Source organism: Geotrypetes seraphini, chromosome 5 (genome assembly GCF_902459505.1).
Source record: "Geotrypetes seraphini chromosome 5, aGeoSer1.1, whole genome shotgun sequence".
Taxonomy (NCBI): domain Eukaryota; kingdom Metazoa; phylum Chordata; class Amphibia; order Gymnophiona; family Dermophiidae; genus Geotrypetes; species Geotrypetes seraphini.
The window spans coordinates 129931021-129948726 of NC_047088.1; the positions used below are offsets into that span (position 1 = coordinate 129931021).

General features: G+C 45.3%; 1 protein-coding gene across 1 annotated transcript in view; it reads left to right on the forward strand.

Annotated features, from left to right (window-relative positions):
- The first annotated feature begins 6131 nt into the window (after nucleotides 1–6131).
- Nucleotides 6132–17706, forward strand: part of RAMP1 (receptor activity modifying protein 1) — a 271860-nt gene continuing 260285 nt past the window's right edge. The window contains exon 1 of the mRNA XM_033945648.1: nucleotides 6132–6663. Within this exon, the coding sequence (XP_033801539.1) occupies nucleotides 6612–6663 (52 nt within the window). The 5' untranslated portion in view covers nucleotides 6132–6611. The remainder of the gene's footprint in view (nucleotides 6664–17706) is intronic.

Here is a 17706-nt window from a genome sequence, read left to right on the forward strand (position 1 = left end):
ACCCTAGCATATGACAGATTTTTATGATTTGCTACTATAGGGGTATAAATGGTCATGGCATCCCAGGATAATTTTCTGGCTACTTTTCCCCATGATGTAAACATGATATATGATACTTCATCTTCAGTTATAAAATGGGTTAGTTGGGAAATATCTCCTATTCCCCCTGGAGCTTTACACACTGGAATTAAACAAGAACCTAACAAAATGTGTGCATCTATGCTCTGCTTGTCACAAGCACCCCTCAGAGCGGAGTGGACTTGTAACAAAACCTATGCTCTGGCGTGTTCCGTACCACCAGGGATATCTTCAGGTCTTTAACTGTGCCCTAGGCAACCACCTAGGCCTGGGAGCAAAAGGTAAGTATGGGCTTTCACCATTCAACACAAGACAAAATTTGGTCAGAGTTCTTTCAAAAACATGATAATAATTTATTCCACTCTTGATGGTCATAAAGAATAAAGCATACAGGTCTTGCATACAGCACTTCACAGAATCCAGTTTTCAAAAGTGTAGGAAAAATAAAGATTCAAAGTTCCCAAAAGAACAACTAAAACATACCTTTCTCACCTGAGACCATTCACTCTGGTTCCCTCCTTTCCCTCGCTCCCATGGACTTGGCATCTCTGGTTCCTCTCCCTTGTCTTCCTTCTCCCTCCTTTCCTCTCTCTCCCCAATTGGGTGCTGCTGCAGCAGCATTTCTCTCCCTCCTTCCCTGTGCAGCAGCAGCAGCATTTCTCCCCCTTCCCTGTGCAGCAGCAGCAGCAGCAGCATTTCTCCCCCCCTTCCTGTGCAGCATTTCTCTCCCTCTTCTCTGTGCAGCAGCAGCATATCTACCCCTTGCCTTTGCAGCATTTCTCCCCCCTTGCCTTTGCAGAATTTCTCCCCCCCTTGCCTGTACAGTATTTCTACCCTCCCCCCTTCCCTATGCAGCATTTCTACCCTCCCCCTTCCCTGTGCAGCATTTCTACGTTCCCCCCTTCCCTGGGCAGCATTTCTACCCTCCCCCTTACCTGTGCAGCATTTCTACCCTTCCCCTTCCCTGTGCAGCATTTCTACCCTATCCCCTTCCCTGCCCAGCATTTCTACTCTCCCCCCATTCCCTGCCCAGCATGTCTGGCCAGTTCCCCTGCTGAAAGCCGCGGGCGTCTACACCTCACCGATCCGCGGCTGCATCGGAAGCCTTCTCTCTGACGTCATGACGTCAGAGAGAACACTTCCAAAGCAGCCACGGATCGCATGAGGAGTGGATGCCCGCGGCTTTCAGCAGAAGCTGAGCAACGCCGGTGAGCACCCGCGGACACCTCTGTTTACTTCCGCTGCTGCTGGTTAAGGAAAGGCAGCAGCGGCAGAATAGAGAGGGTGGCTAGCTGTACACCCCCTTGGGGCTTGCTCCTGGGGCGGATCGTCACCCCCCCTTGGTACGCCATTGACTGTGTATCATTTATCTAGCAAAGCCCAGAGCTAGTGATTGAATCAAAGTTTGGTTTAAAGAATCTTTTCTTTTTACATTGTTTCATGCTGCCCGGGAATTCTGGGTTTCACTGTGATTATGGAGGCCAGTGGCCGAATAAAGCTTATGTTTTCACCAAGGCCATTCTGACTAACTGTTGTATTCTTAAAAGACCTTGGAAATAAGCTGGGTTAGGCGGTAGTCTAGTGATGGCCATCTTGAAAGGATACCCTAATTCTAAAGGGACCACGCCAGAAGCAAGCAACGTGTCACTACCTGGCTTCTCCGGGTGTTCATTCAGAGCACAGGTGTGACAATATACATGTATTTTTTCAGACAGATCACTACGCCCCTGAGGAAGGCTTCCATTGGGAGGCCAAAACATGGACCATGTCAGGTCACAGAGGGTCAGAAGGGACATCATATTTATTATTTGAGTTTATATAAATAAAACTTATTGTTCCCAAGATTGATGTGCACTGTCCCACTCTCCACTTGTGTCTTCTAAAGTTTATCTTATTGGGCAGACTGGATTAACTGTATAGGTCTTTATCTGTACAATACGGATTCATGGCCCTGTCCCCCAGGCAGTGGCATACCTAGGGTATGTGGCACCCGGGGCCCATCATTTTTTGACACCCCCCCCCCATGTAAAAAAATATTTTTTGTAATGACCATGAAATGGAATAAATGGTCAGAATAGAAACAGGCAGTGAAAATTTTCTTATATTCCAAACATAACATAACATAAATTATGTCTGAATTGTCATGACATCAGAAGTACATATGGAGTAGTTGCAGGTGATGCTTGGGACAGTTCTGATTGTGTTAGTTCGGTTTTATGTGTTTTTTGAATAGAAGGGTTTTTATTTCTTTTTGAAGGTTTTGCAGTATGTGGTCGATGTCAATTGGTTGTAGGGTTGGGGGTCGAGTGTTGCAGCTCGAATGGCTAGGAGGTTGTCGAACAGTTTTTTTTCTTTTGACGTTTTTGGTTGGAGGGTGTGTGAATGGTGCGTGAGTTCTCCTATGTCTGTTTGAAGTGGATTGAATTATTTAGCTGAAGAAATTAGTTACCCCCTCATCCCACACACATTAATTCTCTTCCATTTTTGTTCCCATTATAAAAAACACTGATAAGTTCCCAGAAAAAAAATACATTAAAATAAGAAGTGAAAACAAAGGCCCCTACAGATGAGAACATAACATAAGAATAGCCTAACTGGGTCAGACCAATGGTCCATCATGCCCAGTAGCCCATTCTCATGGTAGCCAATCCAGGACACTAATACCTGGTCAAAACCCAAAGAGTAGCAACATTCCATGCTACCGATCCAGGGCAAGCAGACACTTCCCCCATGTCTTAATAATAGATTATGGACTTTTCCTCCAGGAATTTGTCCAAATCTTTCTTAAAACCAGCTACACTATCTGCTTTTACCATAACTTCTGGCCACTTCATTTTTAAGTTTAGATCTTTCCTTTCAAACAGAGACCTTGCTAGATGTCAAATACAGCACAAGGTAACTTCACATGGACTTAGCTGTGCAGGAAATGTGAATCTCCTCATACACCCACCATATAGTGCAAAAATGTGCAAAGGTCTGTTTTTTTCTTTCGATCAATACATAGCCTAATGCCACACAAGCAGTGCTGTTACAAACATATTCTGTAGGTCAATGCTAAGGATAACAAAGTTTCCTTCCTTGGACCAGAAGGAGATACTGATAAACCACTGGAAGAGATCCCAACACAACACCCAAAGACCCACTCAGTGTGTGAACCAATTGAGTGGAGTGGACTAACTGGGGGGTGGAAATGGGCCCGGAGTTTGCTCAGCAGAATTTCCCATACCACCTCTTCCTCTCAACACATTGACACGCTGTCACCACCACCACTAGAAACACCTCACTGGGTAGGCCAGCTATGCTATAAACTTTATAAAACACATTATTATATTTTCTTATAAAGCACATATTTTAACTGAACTCTCTGACATCCTCAGTCTTTCCATTCACAAAAATAGAAGGAAGAAAAGTTCCCATTTCCTGCTGTTTCATGTCCCCGGCCTATACAATATTTTTTTTCTGCAGACCCTTCAAAAGTCTGACCAAATCCTCGTTTCACTTGCATTATAAAGTACTGAGGATGCCATCTCTCCCCAATCCCAGGTCCTAAAGTCTAAGACAGTAGCGCAAACTAATGCTGCCAGATTCAGGAAAAAAAATTTCGATTCGATTCAGCCTATTGAATTGGTTTTTCAATTCGATTTTCCTGCCCAGTTGGGTGATTTTTTTCAAAACTCCTGGTGGGTTTTATAGCTTTTTCACCCCCTTTGGCTTCTCCTAACCACACTGGCGCTGTGGTGTAAATAAAATAAAGAAACAAAAAGGACTTTTCCTCTCTCTGTTAAATCCTAGCTCACGTTTGCAGTCCAACACCAGCTCTGACAGGATACACATTTCAAATCTGACATATTATAATCACAAAACAGAAAATAAAATTAATTTTTCTACCTTTTGTTGTCTGGTTATATTTCAAATCTTGTTGGTCCAAGGCTCTGGTTTTCTTCTGATAACTTGCTTGCCAGGGTCTCCATCTTTCTTCTTTCTGCGTGCTAACCATCCATCTGCCAACTCTGTCCTCCCTTTCCATTTCCCTTCCCTCTCCAGGAAGTCTGGTATCTTTCCTTTTTTTCATCTCCCTCCACAGATCCACCTTTTCTTAACTACCCTTTCATCCGGCATCTCTCCCTCCTTCCCCACCACCCCAGAGTCCAACATCTCTTCCTTTCTTTTCCCAATTACCCTCCTATCCAGTATCTCTATCCCTCCTCCACACCATCCCTTGTGTCCAATTTCTCTCCCTTTCAGTTCCTTCCCTCCCTAAATCTCATGGTCCATCATTTCTCTCCCTCTCCTCTATTTTCAGACCCATTATTTCTTCATCCCCCCCCCCAAAGTTTGGCATATGCACGTCTCTTTGAACACCCCCTTCCCTCCGTGTACTTCTAAACCAGGGTCCCCCCCCAAAGGCCTGTCCCCCCTTAAAGGTCTGCCTGTCCCCCCTTGAAGGCCTGCACCCCCCTTGAATGCCTGTCCCACCCCCTTGTAGGCCTGTCCCCCCCTTGAAGGCCTGTCCCTCCCTCTTGTAGGCCTGTCCCCCCACCTTGAAGACCTGCCTGCCTGTCCCCCCCTTGAAGGCCTGTCCCCCCCCTTGAAGGTCTGCACCCCCCCCAAAGGCCTGCACCCCCCTGAAGGCCTGTCCCCCCCTTGAAGGCCTGTCCCACCCCCTTGTAGGCCTGTCCTCCCCCTTGTAGGCCTGCCTGCCTGTCCCCCCCTTGAAGGCCTGCACCCCCCCTGAAGTCCTGCACCTCCCTGAAGGCCTGTCCCACCCCCTTGTAGACCTGTCCCCCCTTGTAGACCTGTCCCCCCTTGAAGGCCTGCCTGCCCCCCCCTTGAAGGCCTGTCCCTTCCCCTTGAAGGTCTGCACCCCCCCCGAAGGCCTGTCCCCCCCCTTGAAGGCCTGCCTGCCCCCCCCCTCCCCCTTGAATGCTTGCCTGCCTGCCCACCCGCCCCACCCTGAAGGACCGCTCGCCCCCCTGGCCTCCCCGCACCACCTATGAAGCAGCACTACCTATGCTCCCGGCCTTGCCGTTCAGTCCCCACCACCCCCGAAGGACCGCTCGCCCCACTGACCTTCCTGCACCACCTATGAAGCAGCCGCAGCAGGATCGCGACGTCAGCTATCCCTGCGCTGCTTCGGTACTGCTTCCTGCGCCGCGTTCCCGCCCCTCCTCTGATGTCAGAGGAGGAGCGGGACCGCGGCGCAGGAAGCAGCGCCCAAGCAGCTCAGGGATAGCTGACCTCGCGATCCTGCTGCTTGCTGCTTCACAGGTGGTGCAGGAAGGTCAGTGGGGCGAGCGGTCCTTCGGGGGCGTGGGGGGACTGAACGGCAAGGCCGGGAGCACCCCTTCAGGGCTGGCACCCTGGGCGGATCGCCCCTCCCGCCCCCCCCTTGGTACGCCACTGCCCCCAGGCCTGCCCAGTTCAGCTCCACCCTGCCCCATCTCACCCACATCATGCCCAGCCCCTCTCAAGTGCAAGGAGCCGCATTTGGAAGGCATCTGCGCATACGTAGGTGTTATGTGATGTGCATGACATCACCGCATTGCACCTGCCTGAGCTGGAAGCTTTTCAAAACCTGGACATGTCCTCTAAAAATAGGTCATGTCTGGGTAAATCCAGATGTGCCTTACTATTATATGATTATAAAATAGAGCTGTTTGGTTTTGTATATGTTAAAATCATTACATTACATTTTGTTAAAAACAATTAAAAGGCATTTTCTCTAATTCACTTTTTATACAGAATTAGGGATTATAGTTCCTAAGCTCATATCTTCATACTCCAGTCAAAATGTAGTTTGTACACTCTTAGTGGAACGTTTTTAAAAATTCATATTCAAATACATTTTTAATTAGTGCTTTTTTATTATTATTTTTACTGGAACAACAAAGACAAAAAAGCATAACTGGTGGTACAGTATTTAATAATCGGTGATGCTTTTTTGACAGCACATGGTGAAATCTATTTTAAGACCTCAGGTTTTCTAAATTTAAATCCGCCCACTGAGATTATAAGAAGCTAGTCTGAACAGTCAAAGCCAACCAGAGAAAACTAACTGCAAACACTTGCATCTACTGTTGCCTCCTCCTCCTCCTCCTTTTTCTGAGCCTTAAAGTGTCTGCCTCCTTATTTATGTGAGCTGCAGCAGATTTTAACCAGAGAATCAAGTTTACTCGTACAAAGATATAAAGAAAGCCTGCAATCAATAAGGGGGAATAAGCCTTCTGAAATCTAATCATAAAGGAGTGTGTCAGCTGGATATAAGGAGCCCAGTACGAGCGGGAAAACAACATACTTTGTTCTCTGCTGCTATAAAAGTGACCTGACCCTGTTCTCTATCTGAAGCGCAAAGGAGAGACGGAGATTTACTAGGAAGAACGTTTATTCGGGCAGATTGCAGTTTCTATTTCATTAGAGTCACAAAAGGGTGCTGATAGTTCTGCTTTTATTTTTGTATGGCTTTTTAAATTTTGACTGTGTGGTTGAAATAAACAAGTTGACCTTAACCTCTTTGGATACAGCACTGTAAAATCATGGCAGTGGAATCGACTACCATCCCTCGGCATTTCCTTTGGTTTATTCTGGGTAAGTGAAACAACTGAGCTATGAAACGGATCATTTTACTGGAGATGAGAAGTTGTTTATCATGATCAGTTGTTAAACCTGATTGTATCGTTTTTGTAAATAAATTAGTAACGGAAACACATGGTGAATATAGAAATTCTTTGCTATAGTAGAATGCAAACTGTTACTACTATTAATTATTTTTGTTATATAAAAAATAAAAACACTACAAAATTGTTTGAGGGATGAGACTTTTGAATTTGCTATATTCTAGGCTTGTTGGAAAAAAGAACGATTTATTGAGAATATCTTTAGTTGCAAGTGAACAATTTACTACATTAAATAAATAGGTTCGTCTTTCTCGAACTCACTATGCAACAATGAGGGTTTTTGTTTTGTTTTGTCACTCGGGGTTCTCTATGATTTTCCAGCTGTTTGTTGTTTAATGTCCTTACTGTCACAGAGCTAAGCATGTGTCTCTCGTGTTATTAGGCAATAGAAGGACAATTATATAATCTAAGGTTACACATTTACATATGTAAATGCATATAATTCTTGTACAGTACTTGGGAAATTCTGTAAATGGCATCTAAAAAGATAGGCGCCTATAATATAAGCACCTATCTCTTGGCAATCACACTTAGGAGCAATTCTGTAATAGGGGCCTAACTTAAAACTTAGGCGCCCGTGATGTAAGCCAGGGTTTTAAAAGCACCTAAGGGCCAGATTCTCATAACTGTGCCTTTAACAATGGTCACTAAACTGGTTTCAGCGGGTTTAGCATGGCAGTATTTTACTGCATGATTATCAGAACGGCTCACCATGGTCTTTTACGAACTTTCTAGCACTCTCCAACTCTGCCATGCAAATGTATTACAATGAGGTCATAAATATTAAAATGTTAGTAAAATTGACTCATTAATATTTAAACAAATAATCTGAGTGATTCTCCATTCTCTAAGCGTAGCACTGGGTTTTGATAACTGAGTTACTGGCTGGTCCAGAGGTACCGGTACTGTGAAAAGCGTGTCTCAGGCATGTGTTTCTGGCTGTGGCTCATGATAAAATAAAAAAAAAATATATACCATTCACATAAATTATAGTAGTATAGTTGTATAATAGTTTCAGGGGAAAATAAATCTTAAATGCACGTGTCTTGGCCGTATGTACTTAAGGCGTGTCTTATGCGCACTTGTTGAAAGCTGATGCTTATATATCCCCTCCCTTCCCTTTCCCTCCATCCAATAACACTGGCACGCCTATGATTGGCACAGGGAGCCACATGTGATGTGTGCCTATGATATGCATATATTGCACTTCAATAAGGCATGCCCACGATATGCATGCCTATGATGTAGCTTTTTCCCAGCACATATGCAACTCTTTCCGTGGACTATTGTTTCAGTGCATATTGCATATGCCGATCGCTATCACCAGTGACCCATCTCATGTAAATTTGACAACTCTCCATGAACCTCCACAACTCTCATTTACATGCATGGTTCTTCAAGAATGAATAATCTTTTTTAAATCATTACATTTACAGCCATAACAATGGCCCGTCAGATTATACCAGTGATATTAGAGAATCCGGTCTTAAGTCCTTTAGGGAATCGCACCTAATTCCTTCTAAGACCTTCTCCACCATTAAACATGCCTACTTTGGAGTTAGGCATCTATCTTTTGTAATTTTTATTTGTTTCAATTATGAGCTTGTTAAAGCTCGTAATTGAAACTAGTTTACTAATTAAGTTAGGTGCCTATTTATTTAGGTGCCTATCATTAGGCACCTCTTATAGAATTCCTCCCTTGGTGCATCAATAATTATAAAACCCTAAGTGCGCATGCGCACTTATGGTTTCGTGATCACTGCCGCCGTGTTTTCTGTTCCCTGGTCGAATTCTATTATAGAACACGGTGGCAGGGAACACTCCGGAGCTTCCCCCCTCCCGCTCTCACTCACCAACTGCTGCCGACACCTTCAAAGGAGCCTGGTGAAGATTGCAGCTGGCTGTAGCAAACTTCGCAGGCCTCACAGCACCTCGGTAGCACATTTCCTCTGTCGTACGCGATCACGTCAGAGGGAATATGCTATCGAGATGCAGAGCGGCTTGTGAGGTTTGCTACAGCCGGCCACGATCCTCACCAGGCTGCAAACGACCATGCTGGACCGGGGAAGCAGATAAGGGGTGCTGCTGGACTGGGGAGCAGGGAAGAGGGACAGGGGGAGCAAGGAAGAGGTGCTACTGACCGGGGGGAGCAAGGAAGAGGGACAGTGGGAGCAGGGAAGAGGTGCTGCTGGACCGGGGGAGCAAGGAAGAGGGACAGGGGGAGCAGGGAAGAGGTGCTGCTGAACCGGGGGAGCAGGGAAGAGGGACAGTGGGAGCAGGGAAGAGGTGCTGCTGGACTGGGGAATCAGGGAAGAGGTGCTGTTGGACCGGGGGGGGGAGCAAGGAAGAGGGTCAGGGGGAGCAGGGAATAGGTGCTGCTGGACCGGGGGGAGCAGGGAAGAGGGACAGGGGTAGCAGGGAAGAGGTGCTGCTGGACCGAGGGAGCAGGGAAGAGGGTCAGTGGGAGCAGGGAAGAGGTGCTGCTGGACAGGGAGAGCAGGGAAGAGGGACAGGAGGAGCACGGAAGAGGTGCTGCTGGACCGGGGGGAGCAGGGAAGAGGGACAGGGGGAGCACAGAAGAGGTGCTGCTGCACAGGGAAGTGGGGTGGGGGAGGGAAATGCTGCTCCTGCTGCACAGGGAAATGGAGGGGGAGGGGATGCTGCTGCTGCTGCTACTGCATAGGGAAGTGGGGTGGGGAGGGAAATGCTGCTGGTGAGAAAAATGGGTAAAATGGGTTTGGAGCTGGGGCTGAAAATAGGGGACATGTAAGGGAAGGAGGCTTTACTAGCACCCGTTAATGTAACTGGCTTAAACACTAATAAGTATATATTTAGCTAAGAAAATATTAGTAAGGCACTTAATTCTTAGTCTGTAATGATACATGTAAGTGACATAGAGGGCAATTTTTAATATGATGATCAAATCTGAGTTTGGACATTTTGCAGAAGACACATAAAAATCTAGTAGCAAACAATAATTTTCAAAATAGAAAAACATTTATCTTGTTATTTCAAAAATGGTCATTTTCAGTATGCTTGCCTATCTTTTTTGAACCATGTTTGGAAAACCCCCCACAACATGTCCAAAATATAAACTCACAAAACAAGCCATTGGGATGTAGGAGGGGTCAGCATTTTTAGTAGACTGGTCACACAGACATCCTAGTGGAGTAGTGGGGCTCCTTAGGGAGCACTGAGTACACTTCACATAAAAAGGCCCAGGTACACCATAACTCCCTTATACTGTTTGGTGAGCCCTCCAAAACCCACTCAAAGCATATGGACCCAACTGTACACCACACTAATAGCCCTTAAGCCTGCAAATGATGGTACAGTAGCTTTTGTAGAGTCACATTCTGCACCACAAGTGTACTAGTTAGAGTTGGATAAGGGCCTGGGTCCCCTTCTCGGCAGTCCACTGCACTGACCCACTGACCACTAGGCTACTCCAGAGACCTGCTTGCTCTAGGCAGGTATGTACTATTTAATTTACTTTTTTGTTGAGGGGGGGGGGGGAGTTGGAGGTGATCAATTACCACTGGTGGAGTGGAGGAGGAAGTCATGCTTACATTCCTCCAGTGGTAATCTGGTCAGTTTGGCACCTTTTTGGCACTTATTCATTATTAAAACAGATCTAGCCCCAAACATCCAATAAATCAGGGGTGCCTAATAGGTCGATCGCAATCGACGGGTAGCTCGCCAAGGCAAAGTGAGTCAATCACCCAGGACTCACTTTGCCTTGGCGATATATCGGGCCGATCAGTCTTCCTCTCCCCGATGTCAATTCTGCCGTTGGAGAGGAAGTTCGGGCCATCCAATCGCTGCCTGGCTGGGCGGAACTTCCTCTCCGACGGCAGAATTGACGTCGGGGAGAGGAATGCTGGTCGGCCCGAAGCAGAGCAGCGGCGGCTTTGGGGCCTGTTATCCATTGGTGGCGGTTTGGGTCCTGTTCCCCGATGGCAGTGGCAGTGGCTTGGGGAAGGGCAGGGAGAAAGAAAGAAAGGGGGCAGGCAGGGAGACAGAAGGAAAGAAGAGAAACAGAAAAAAAGAAAGGGGGCATGAAGAGAGAAAGAAAGAAAGGTCAGGGAGAGAGGAAGAAAAAGTTGGGGGAGGGAATGAGGTGTGGAGGAGAGGAAGCTTACAGGCTGAAAGAAAGATTGGATGCACAGTCAGAAGAAGAAAGTGCAACCAGAGATTTATGAAATCACCAGACAAGGTAGGAAAAAATGATTTTATTTTAAATTTAGTGATCAAAATGTGTCTGAATTTATATCTGCTGTCTATATTTTACAATATGGTCCTCTTTTACTAAACCGCAATAGTGGTTTTTAGCGCAGGGAGCCTATGAGCGTCGAGAGCAGCGCTGGGCATTCAGCGCAGCTCCCTGCGCTAAAATCTGCTATTGTGGTTTAGTAAAAAGGGAGGGGGGTGGGTATTTGTCTATTTTTGTATGGTTGTTACTGAGGTGACAGTGCATAGAGTCATCTGCTTTGACCTCTTTGAAAAAACCCCGGAATAGGAATGATAATTAACAATTCTATGCGTACAGTATGCGTTGTGTTTTTTAAAAATTTTATTGTTGGTAGATCATTTTGGCTTGGTCATTTTAAAAGTAGCTCGTGAGTCAAAAAAGTGTGGGCACCCCTGCAATAAATGTTTGCTAGCTTTTAACTGAAGCTTATATGGAGTCTCTTATATGGAGCTTCTAACAGGGTTCATCACATACCCAGATTACAGCACTGTTTTTTAAATGCCTGAAGAAAAGCTTTGCAGCAGCAGCCGGCAGCTTGTGAGAATGGCTGCTGTGCCAGGGCCCTTCTGAAAAGGAACAGCTGGATATTGAAAGGAGACTGGAAAGGTGAGGGAAATTATTATTTATTTATATGTCACTTATAGCCTAAGTGGTTTACATTCAGGTACTCATGCATTTTCCCCTATGTCTCCTGGTGGGCTCAAACACTAACTAATGTACCTGGGACAATGGGGGATTAAGTGACTTGCCCAGGGTCACAAGGAGCAGCATGGGATTCGAACCCACAGCCTCAGGGTACTGAGGCTGCAGCTCTAACCACTGAGCCATACACTCTAGGGAGCTAGACAGAAGGGGAACAGAAGTTCGGACTGTTGGGCCTCCTGGAGATGTTTTAAGTTGGCCGAGGGGTGGGGGTATCTGTCAGCCAGAGGGTGGAAGTTTAAATGATTTGTAGGAGGGGCTGTGGCTCGGGTCAGTTACTTCTTTATTTCTCTCTTTATTTATTTTTTCCCTTCCCCCCCTGTCTTTTCTGTTTGCAGTCTGGGGGAGTCAGACATTCCTTGGAGCTGGCACTATGGATGCTCGAGCAGCCCCAATATTGAGCAAATTCCTTGTCTGCATCCAGAGAGAGTATCATAATGAGTACCTCAGAGGAAATATGGGAAAAGTTGGATGCAGAGTTTGATCATTATCTAGTGCAGTGTTTTTCAACCGCTGTTCCGCGGCACACTAGTGTGCCGCGAGATGTTGCCTGGTGTGCCGCAGGGCCGCCGGGCCCGGAGCTGACAGGGGGCCCGAGGCAGGGGCGCCAGTAGCTCGCCAAGGCAAAGTGAGTCGATCACCCAGGACTCACTTTGTCTTGGCGATCTAATCTATCGGACCTATCAGTCTTCCTCTCCCCGACGTCAATTCTGCAGTCTGAGAGGAAGTTCGGGCCAGCCAATCGCTGCCTGGCTGGGCGGAACTTCCTCTCCGATTGTAGAATTGACGTCAGGGAGAGCATGCGTCGGCGTCGGCTTTGGGGCCTGTTATCCATTGGTGGGTCCTGTTCCCCGATGGCAGCGGCAGTGGCTTGGGGAACGGCAGGGAGAAAGAAAGAAAGAAAGGGGGCAGGCAGGGAAACAGAAGGAAAGAAGAGAAACAGAAAAAAAGAAAGAAAGGTCAGGGAGAGAGGAAGAAAAAGTTGGGGGAGAGAATGAGGTGTGGAGGAGAGAAAGCATACAGGCTGATAGAAGGGAAGAAAGATTGGATGCACAGTCAGAAGAAGAAAGTGCAACCAGAAATCACCAGACAAGGTAGGAAAAATGATTTTATTTTAAATTTAGCAAAGTGGAGGCAGTATTACCACAGTTTTCAAAGGAATTTGCCCAAATAACTTAATAGTTAACTGGGTAAATTCCCAGAGATGAAAACTTCCCTTCACTTACTATGCACAGTTCTGAATTTATATCTGCTGTCTATTTTACAATATGGTCACCTTTTACTAAACCGCAATAGTGGTTTTTAGCGCAGGGAGCCTATGAGCGTCAAGAGCAGCGCTGGACATTCAGCGCAGCTCCCTGCGCTAAAAACTGCTATTGTGGTTTAATAAAAAGGATGGAGGGTATATTTGTCTATTTTTGTATGCTATAAAAACCAAATACAGAGAGAGACTGAGAGCTGTTGACGAAGAGCTACGTGTGTGTCTTTCTTCGATTCCAGCCAGAATATCAGCTTTGTGTTCAGCCAAACAGGCCCAGGTTTCGCACTGAATAAAGTATTTTATAATTTTTATTTCGTAATAAAGTAATTATAAAATACTTTCTTTGTGTTTATTTGATTCCTATTCAAGAGAATTACTTTATATATAGTCAATATAGGCAGAGAGTTAAATTTTTTAACATTTTCTAATGGTGGTGTGCCTCGTGATTTTTTTCATGAAACAAGTGTGCCTTTGCCCAAAAAAGGTTGAAAAACACTGATCTAGTGGACATGAAACCATATGTTCTAAAACTGTCAAATAAACCAGAGATGTGCACTTTGGCTTAAAAAGTTGTGTGATGCTTCTGGAACCAGCGCAGGAATAATGGGAAGTTAAAATTGGGAACATGACCTGAAGCTGGGGTTCTGAAAACATTACCTTCATACATATCTGTCTATATTGATGAACCTCTTTCTCCAAAAGTGTGCAGCTCTAACCCCAAGGGATTACCGAACCTGACTGGGTAGACCTGAAAGTAGAAGAATTGTAGAGACTGTTCCAAATTTCTGCAGTTGAGTCTCCAGTGCACATTCACAGTCAAATATATGCAGATCACAGTCCTCAAGTCCCATTGCTCTGATGAAGAGAACCTCGCTATTCATCAGGAGGGCCATCATAAAAGAGATGCTGCTTTTTTGGGTGATAGTGACATAGAAGCATGTCTCAACAGGTGGAAAGGTATTTGAGAGAGAAACCTATCCCCCTGTCTCCGATTTCCCCCCAAACAAGCCTGGGGAAAAACTTCTTCCATGATGACCAAGAACTGTTTCGCATACATAAAAAGGAGTTGGACATTCAACAAAAGCGATAGAGATTAAATTCCATGAAGAAAAGCTGGAGTTAGAACAGAAGCATGATACAGAGGTACAAAAGCCAACTCCTGATTCCGTCCCTTCTGCCTTACTGCGCCGTACATCTGGAACAATCTGCCTGACTCAGTACGACAGGCTCCATCTCTGGCAATATTCAAGTCAAGACTGAAGACCTACTTTTTTGAAACACCTTTTAAATCTTAACCCTTCCAATTTGTAAAGCACCACAATTGTTTGTCATTCCTGCTGCAACCCCCTACCCTCCCTACCTCTTCTCCCTTTGTATTTCCCTATATGAACAGCATATAATCTTTATAATCTTTGTAATTATAATCTTTATAATCTTTGTTCAGTGTGTCTTTTATAATTAATATTACATAACAAACCATTTATATACCACAAAACCTCTCAGTTTGATGCTGTTAACAAATGCAAGAACTGTACATGCACAGGAAATTACATATTTAAATTACAGAATACTTATTTATAAAATTTGGCAAAGAGATGAGTTTTGATCCCCAAGGTATCCATCCATATAATGTCTTATAACAAATGCAACCTGTTTGTAAGCTCTTTTGAACGGGGACCGTCTTGTGTGTATTTAATGTACAGCGCTGCATGCGTCTTGTAGCGCTACAGAAATAATAAATATTAGTGGGGATGGGGAGGGATGAGAGAGGTGGGAATAGGAACCAGAAAAAAACATAATGAACCGGGGGGGGGGGGGGTAGGAACGGGGAGAGAGATATGGTTGACAATGGGAGGGAGGAATTACAAGGGCTTAGGCAACCCTCAAATTTGGAGGGGGCAGGGGTAAGCTGTGAGGTCAATACATTCCTCTTCCACCCTACTACTATTTATCACTTCCATAGTGCTGAAAGGCATACACAACGTTGTACATTTTGACCTCCTATGATCCAGTGTGCTTTTCCTTTCCCTCTTCCCCACGGTTTGGTCTTTCCCTTTCTGCATGGTCTGGCATCATGCAGAGAGAAAGTTTCTGGCTCAACAAAAGGAGAAGCCAGACTGTGGGGAGGAGGAAAAGGAGAGAGATACTGGACTGCTTAGTTTGTGGGGTGGGGAGAATTCCAGACAGTATATGCACTGCTACTGGGGCAGTCTGAGCCAAGAATGGGAGAGGAGCTGGGAGGGAAGAGAATGGCTGAGATATTGAACCCAGGGGAGGGAGACAGGCCTGGGGAAGGGAAGATGCTGGATGAAAGGACAGTTGGGAAGAACAAGAAATATGTTGGAGCAGGGAATAAGAGGGAGGAAAAAAAATGTTAGAAGGGGCGGGGGGGGGGAGGCTGGATTATAGAATAAGAGAAGGAAAGATCAGCAGGAAAGAGCAGGAACAATGTTGGACCATGATGGGGTGGAAAAAGAGAGGAGATGATATTATGGATCATGGAGGGACAGTAGGGAAGAGAGATGGGATAGGAAGAATATGGAAATTGTGGAATCATGTGGGATGGGGTGGCAAGAAGATGAATGAGAGGAGGTGAGTGAATACAAAAGTAGAAATATAGTAATGACGAACAGATGAGAGATAGAAAGGATAGGAGAGAGATTCTCTATTCTTCTACCCTATCAATATGGCTTTCGTCCTAACTTCAGCACCGAATCCCTACTGTCTTCTGTTATACCTCAGCATATTAAATATTACTGATATGTCTCCTCAAGTCTGCTTATCTGACCTCTTTGTCCTGAGTGTTACCTTGCCCACACCAAAAGGATAGTAAAGACAGATGGCCTCTGTAACACCTTCTTGATAGCATCAAAGAGACAATAGATCCTGACCTCTTTGACCTCCTTGCTGCTCAAATAACATCAGTAAGGACAGACCTGGGTGTTATCAAAACAGAGAACAAAAGAACAAGACCAGCCGTTTACCAGTCTCTGCAACACCTCATTAATAACCTCAAAAGGACAGTAACGCCAGATGGGACCTGAATGTTATCCAAACAAAGGAACTGGCCAGGGGGGTAACTGAAATTCAGCATGCTACCGACATGAATCCACAAGTCTGTTTATCTGACATTCTGACCTTCTTGACCTGAATGTTGCCCAAACAACTTCAAAGGGACCGACCTGGGGTGTGCCTGAATCAAAGGATGCTGTTACTGCAGGACCAGCTGTTTAACTCAGCAGCTTATAAGGACGGAATTCTGCTCCTAGAATCCAGAATCCATGACGTTTGGTCACGTCTCACGGGACAGTCCTTTGGTCTATCCATCTATCTATTGCAGGGGTTCCCAATAGTGAGGATGGTCTGGGGTCAAGGTGAGGATAATTTATATTTATATATATGTATAATAAAGTGTTATTGTTTATGCTTTATATTGTCTGGGTGCTTTTCTGAGTGTTACTGATCATCCCACCTGTCAGAAATTAGTGGCAGAACAAATTGGTACCAGGAAGTGGGGTAATCATGTGGTCAGGAAAGCTAACTAGAAAACAAGGGGTGGAGGAGCAGGCTCCCAATCCCTCCATTCCAAATGGGAATGAAATTATGGGAAAATTAATGGCCACTGAGTGGTCTGTAGAAGCAGGATTGTGTGAATCCTGTACTTTTGGAAGTGGGTCACTGTTCCCTCTAAGCTGAGCAGGAGTCCTCCACCCACAGTCTCACCAATAGAGGGTGCTGTTTTACTGTCACATTTTTCAATTGTGAGGGACAGGCAAGTTCTGCAGGACTCCAGGGAACATACCTGTCCTTAGCGACTGAAAATATTCCACCCCCTAGTGGTAGCAATGCAGCTGGAGGACACCTGCTCAGCTTAGAGGGAACACTCCACATGAATTATGTGCCTCCTTACAAAAGGTAAAAATCTCAAAAGGAGAAGAGCAAGAAGTAATTTCTAGACAAGGAAGGATGATTTTGTCAGACTGGAGGAATTTGCATGAAGCTAAACAGGAATTACAATTAACATAAGAACATAAGAACATAAGAACTGCCATCTCCGGATCAGACCTTCGGTCCATCAAGTCCGGCGATCCGCACACGCGGAGGCCCTGCCAGGTGTACACCTGGCGTAATTTATAGTCCACCATATCTTTATATGCCTCTCTTAAGGAGATATGCATCTAGTTTGCTCTTGAAGCCTAGGACGGTCGATTCCGCAATAATCTCCTCTGGGAGGGCATTCCAGGTGTCAACTACTCTCTGAGTGAAGCAGAACTTCCTGATATTAGTCCTGAACTTGCCCCCCCTTAGCTTCATTACATGTCCTCTAGTCCGTGTCAAATTGGACAGTGTAAATAATCTTCTCTGCTCTATTTTGTCGATTCCTTTCAGTATTTTGAAGGTCTCGATCATATCCCCACGCAGTCTCCTTTTCTCAAGGGAGAACAATCCTAGTGTTATAAGTCTATCCTCGTATTCCAGTTTCTCCAGGAGAGCTGGAAAAGAATAGGTGTAATCAACTGCATGCCTTTGGAATGCTGCAATGTCAGAATAAGTTGTTAATAGATAAGGCCGTGCGATATGCACGATATAAATACAAAAAACAGAGGCGGAAAGTGAGTTACAGAAAAGTTAAAATCTTAAATTATCATCTGCCGGATAATTGGAATCCAAACAAACGGGATGGGGAAATTTGTGATTCAAATGCTAATAATAGTGAGGAGGATATATGTATTGAAGGA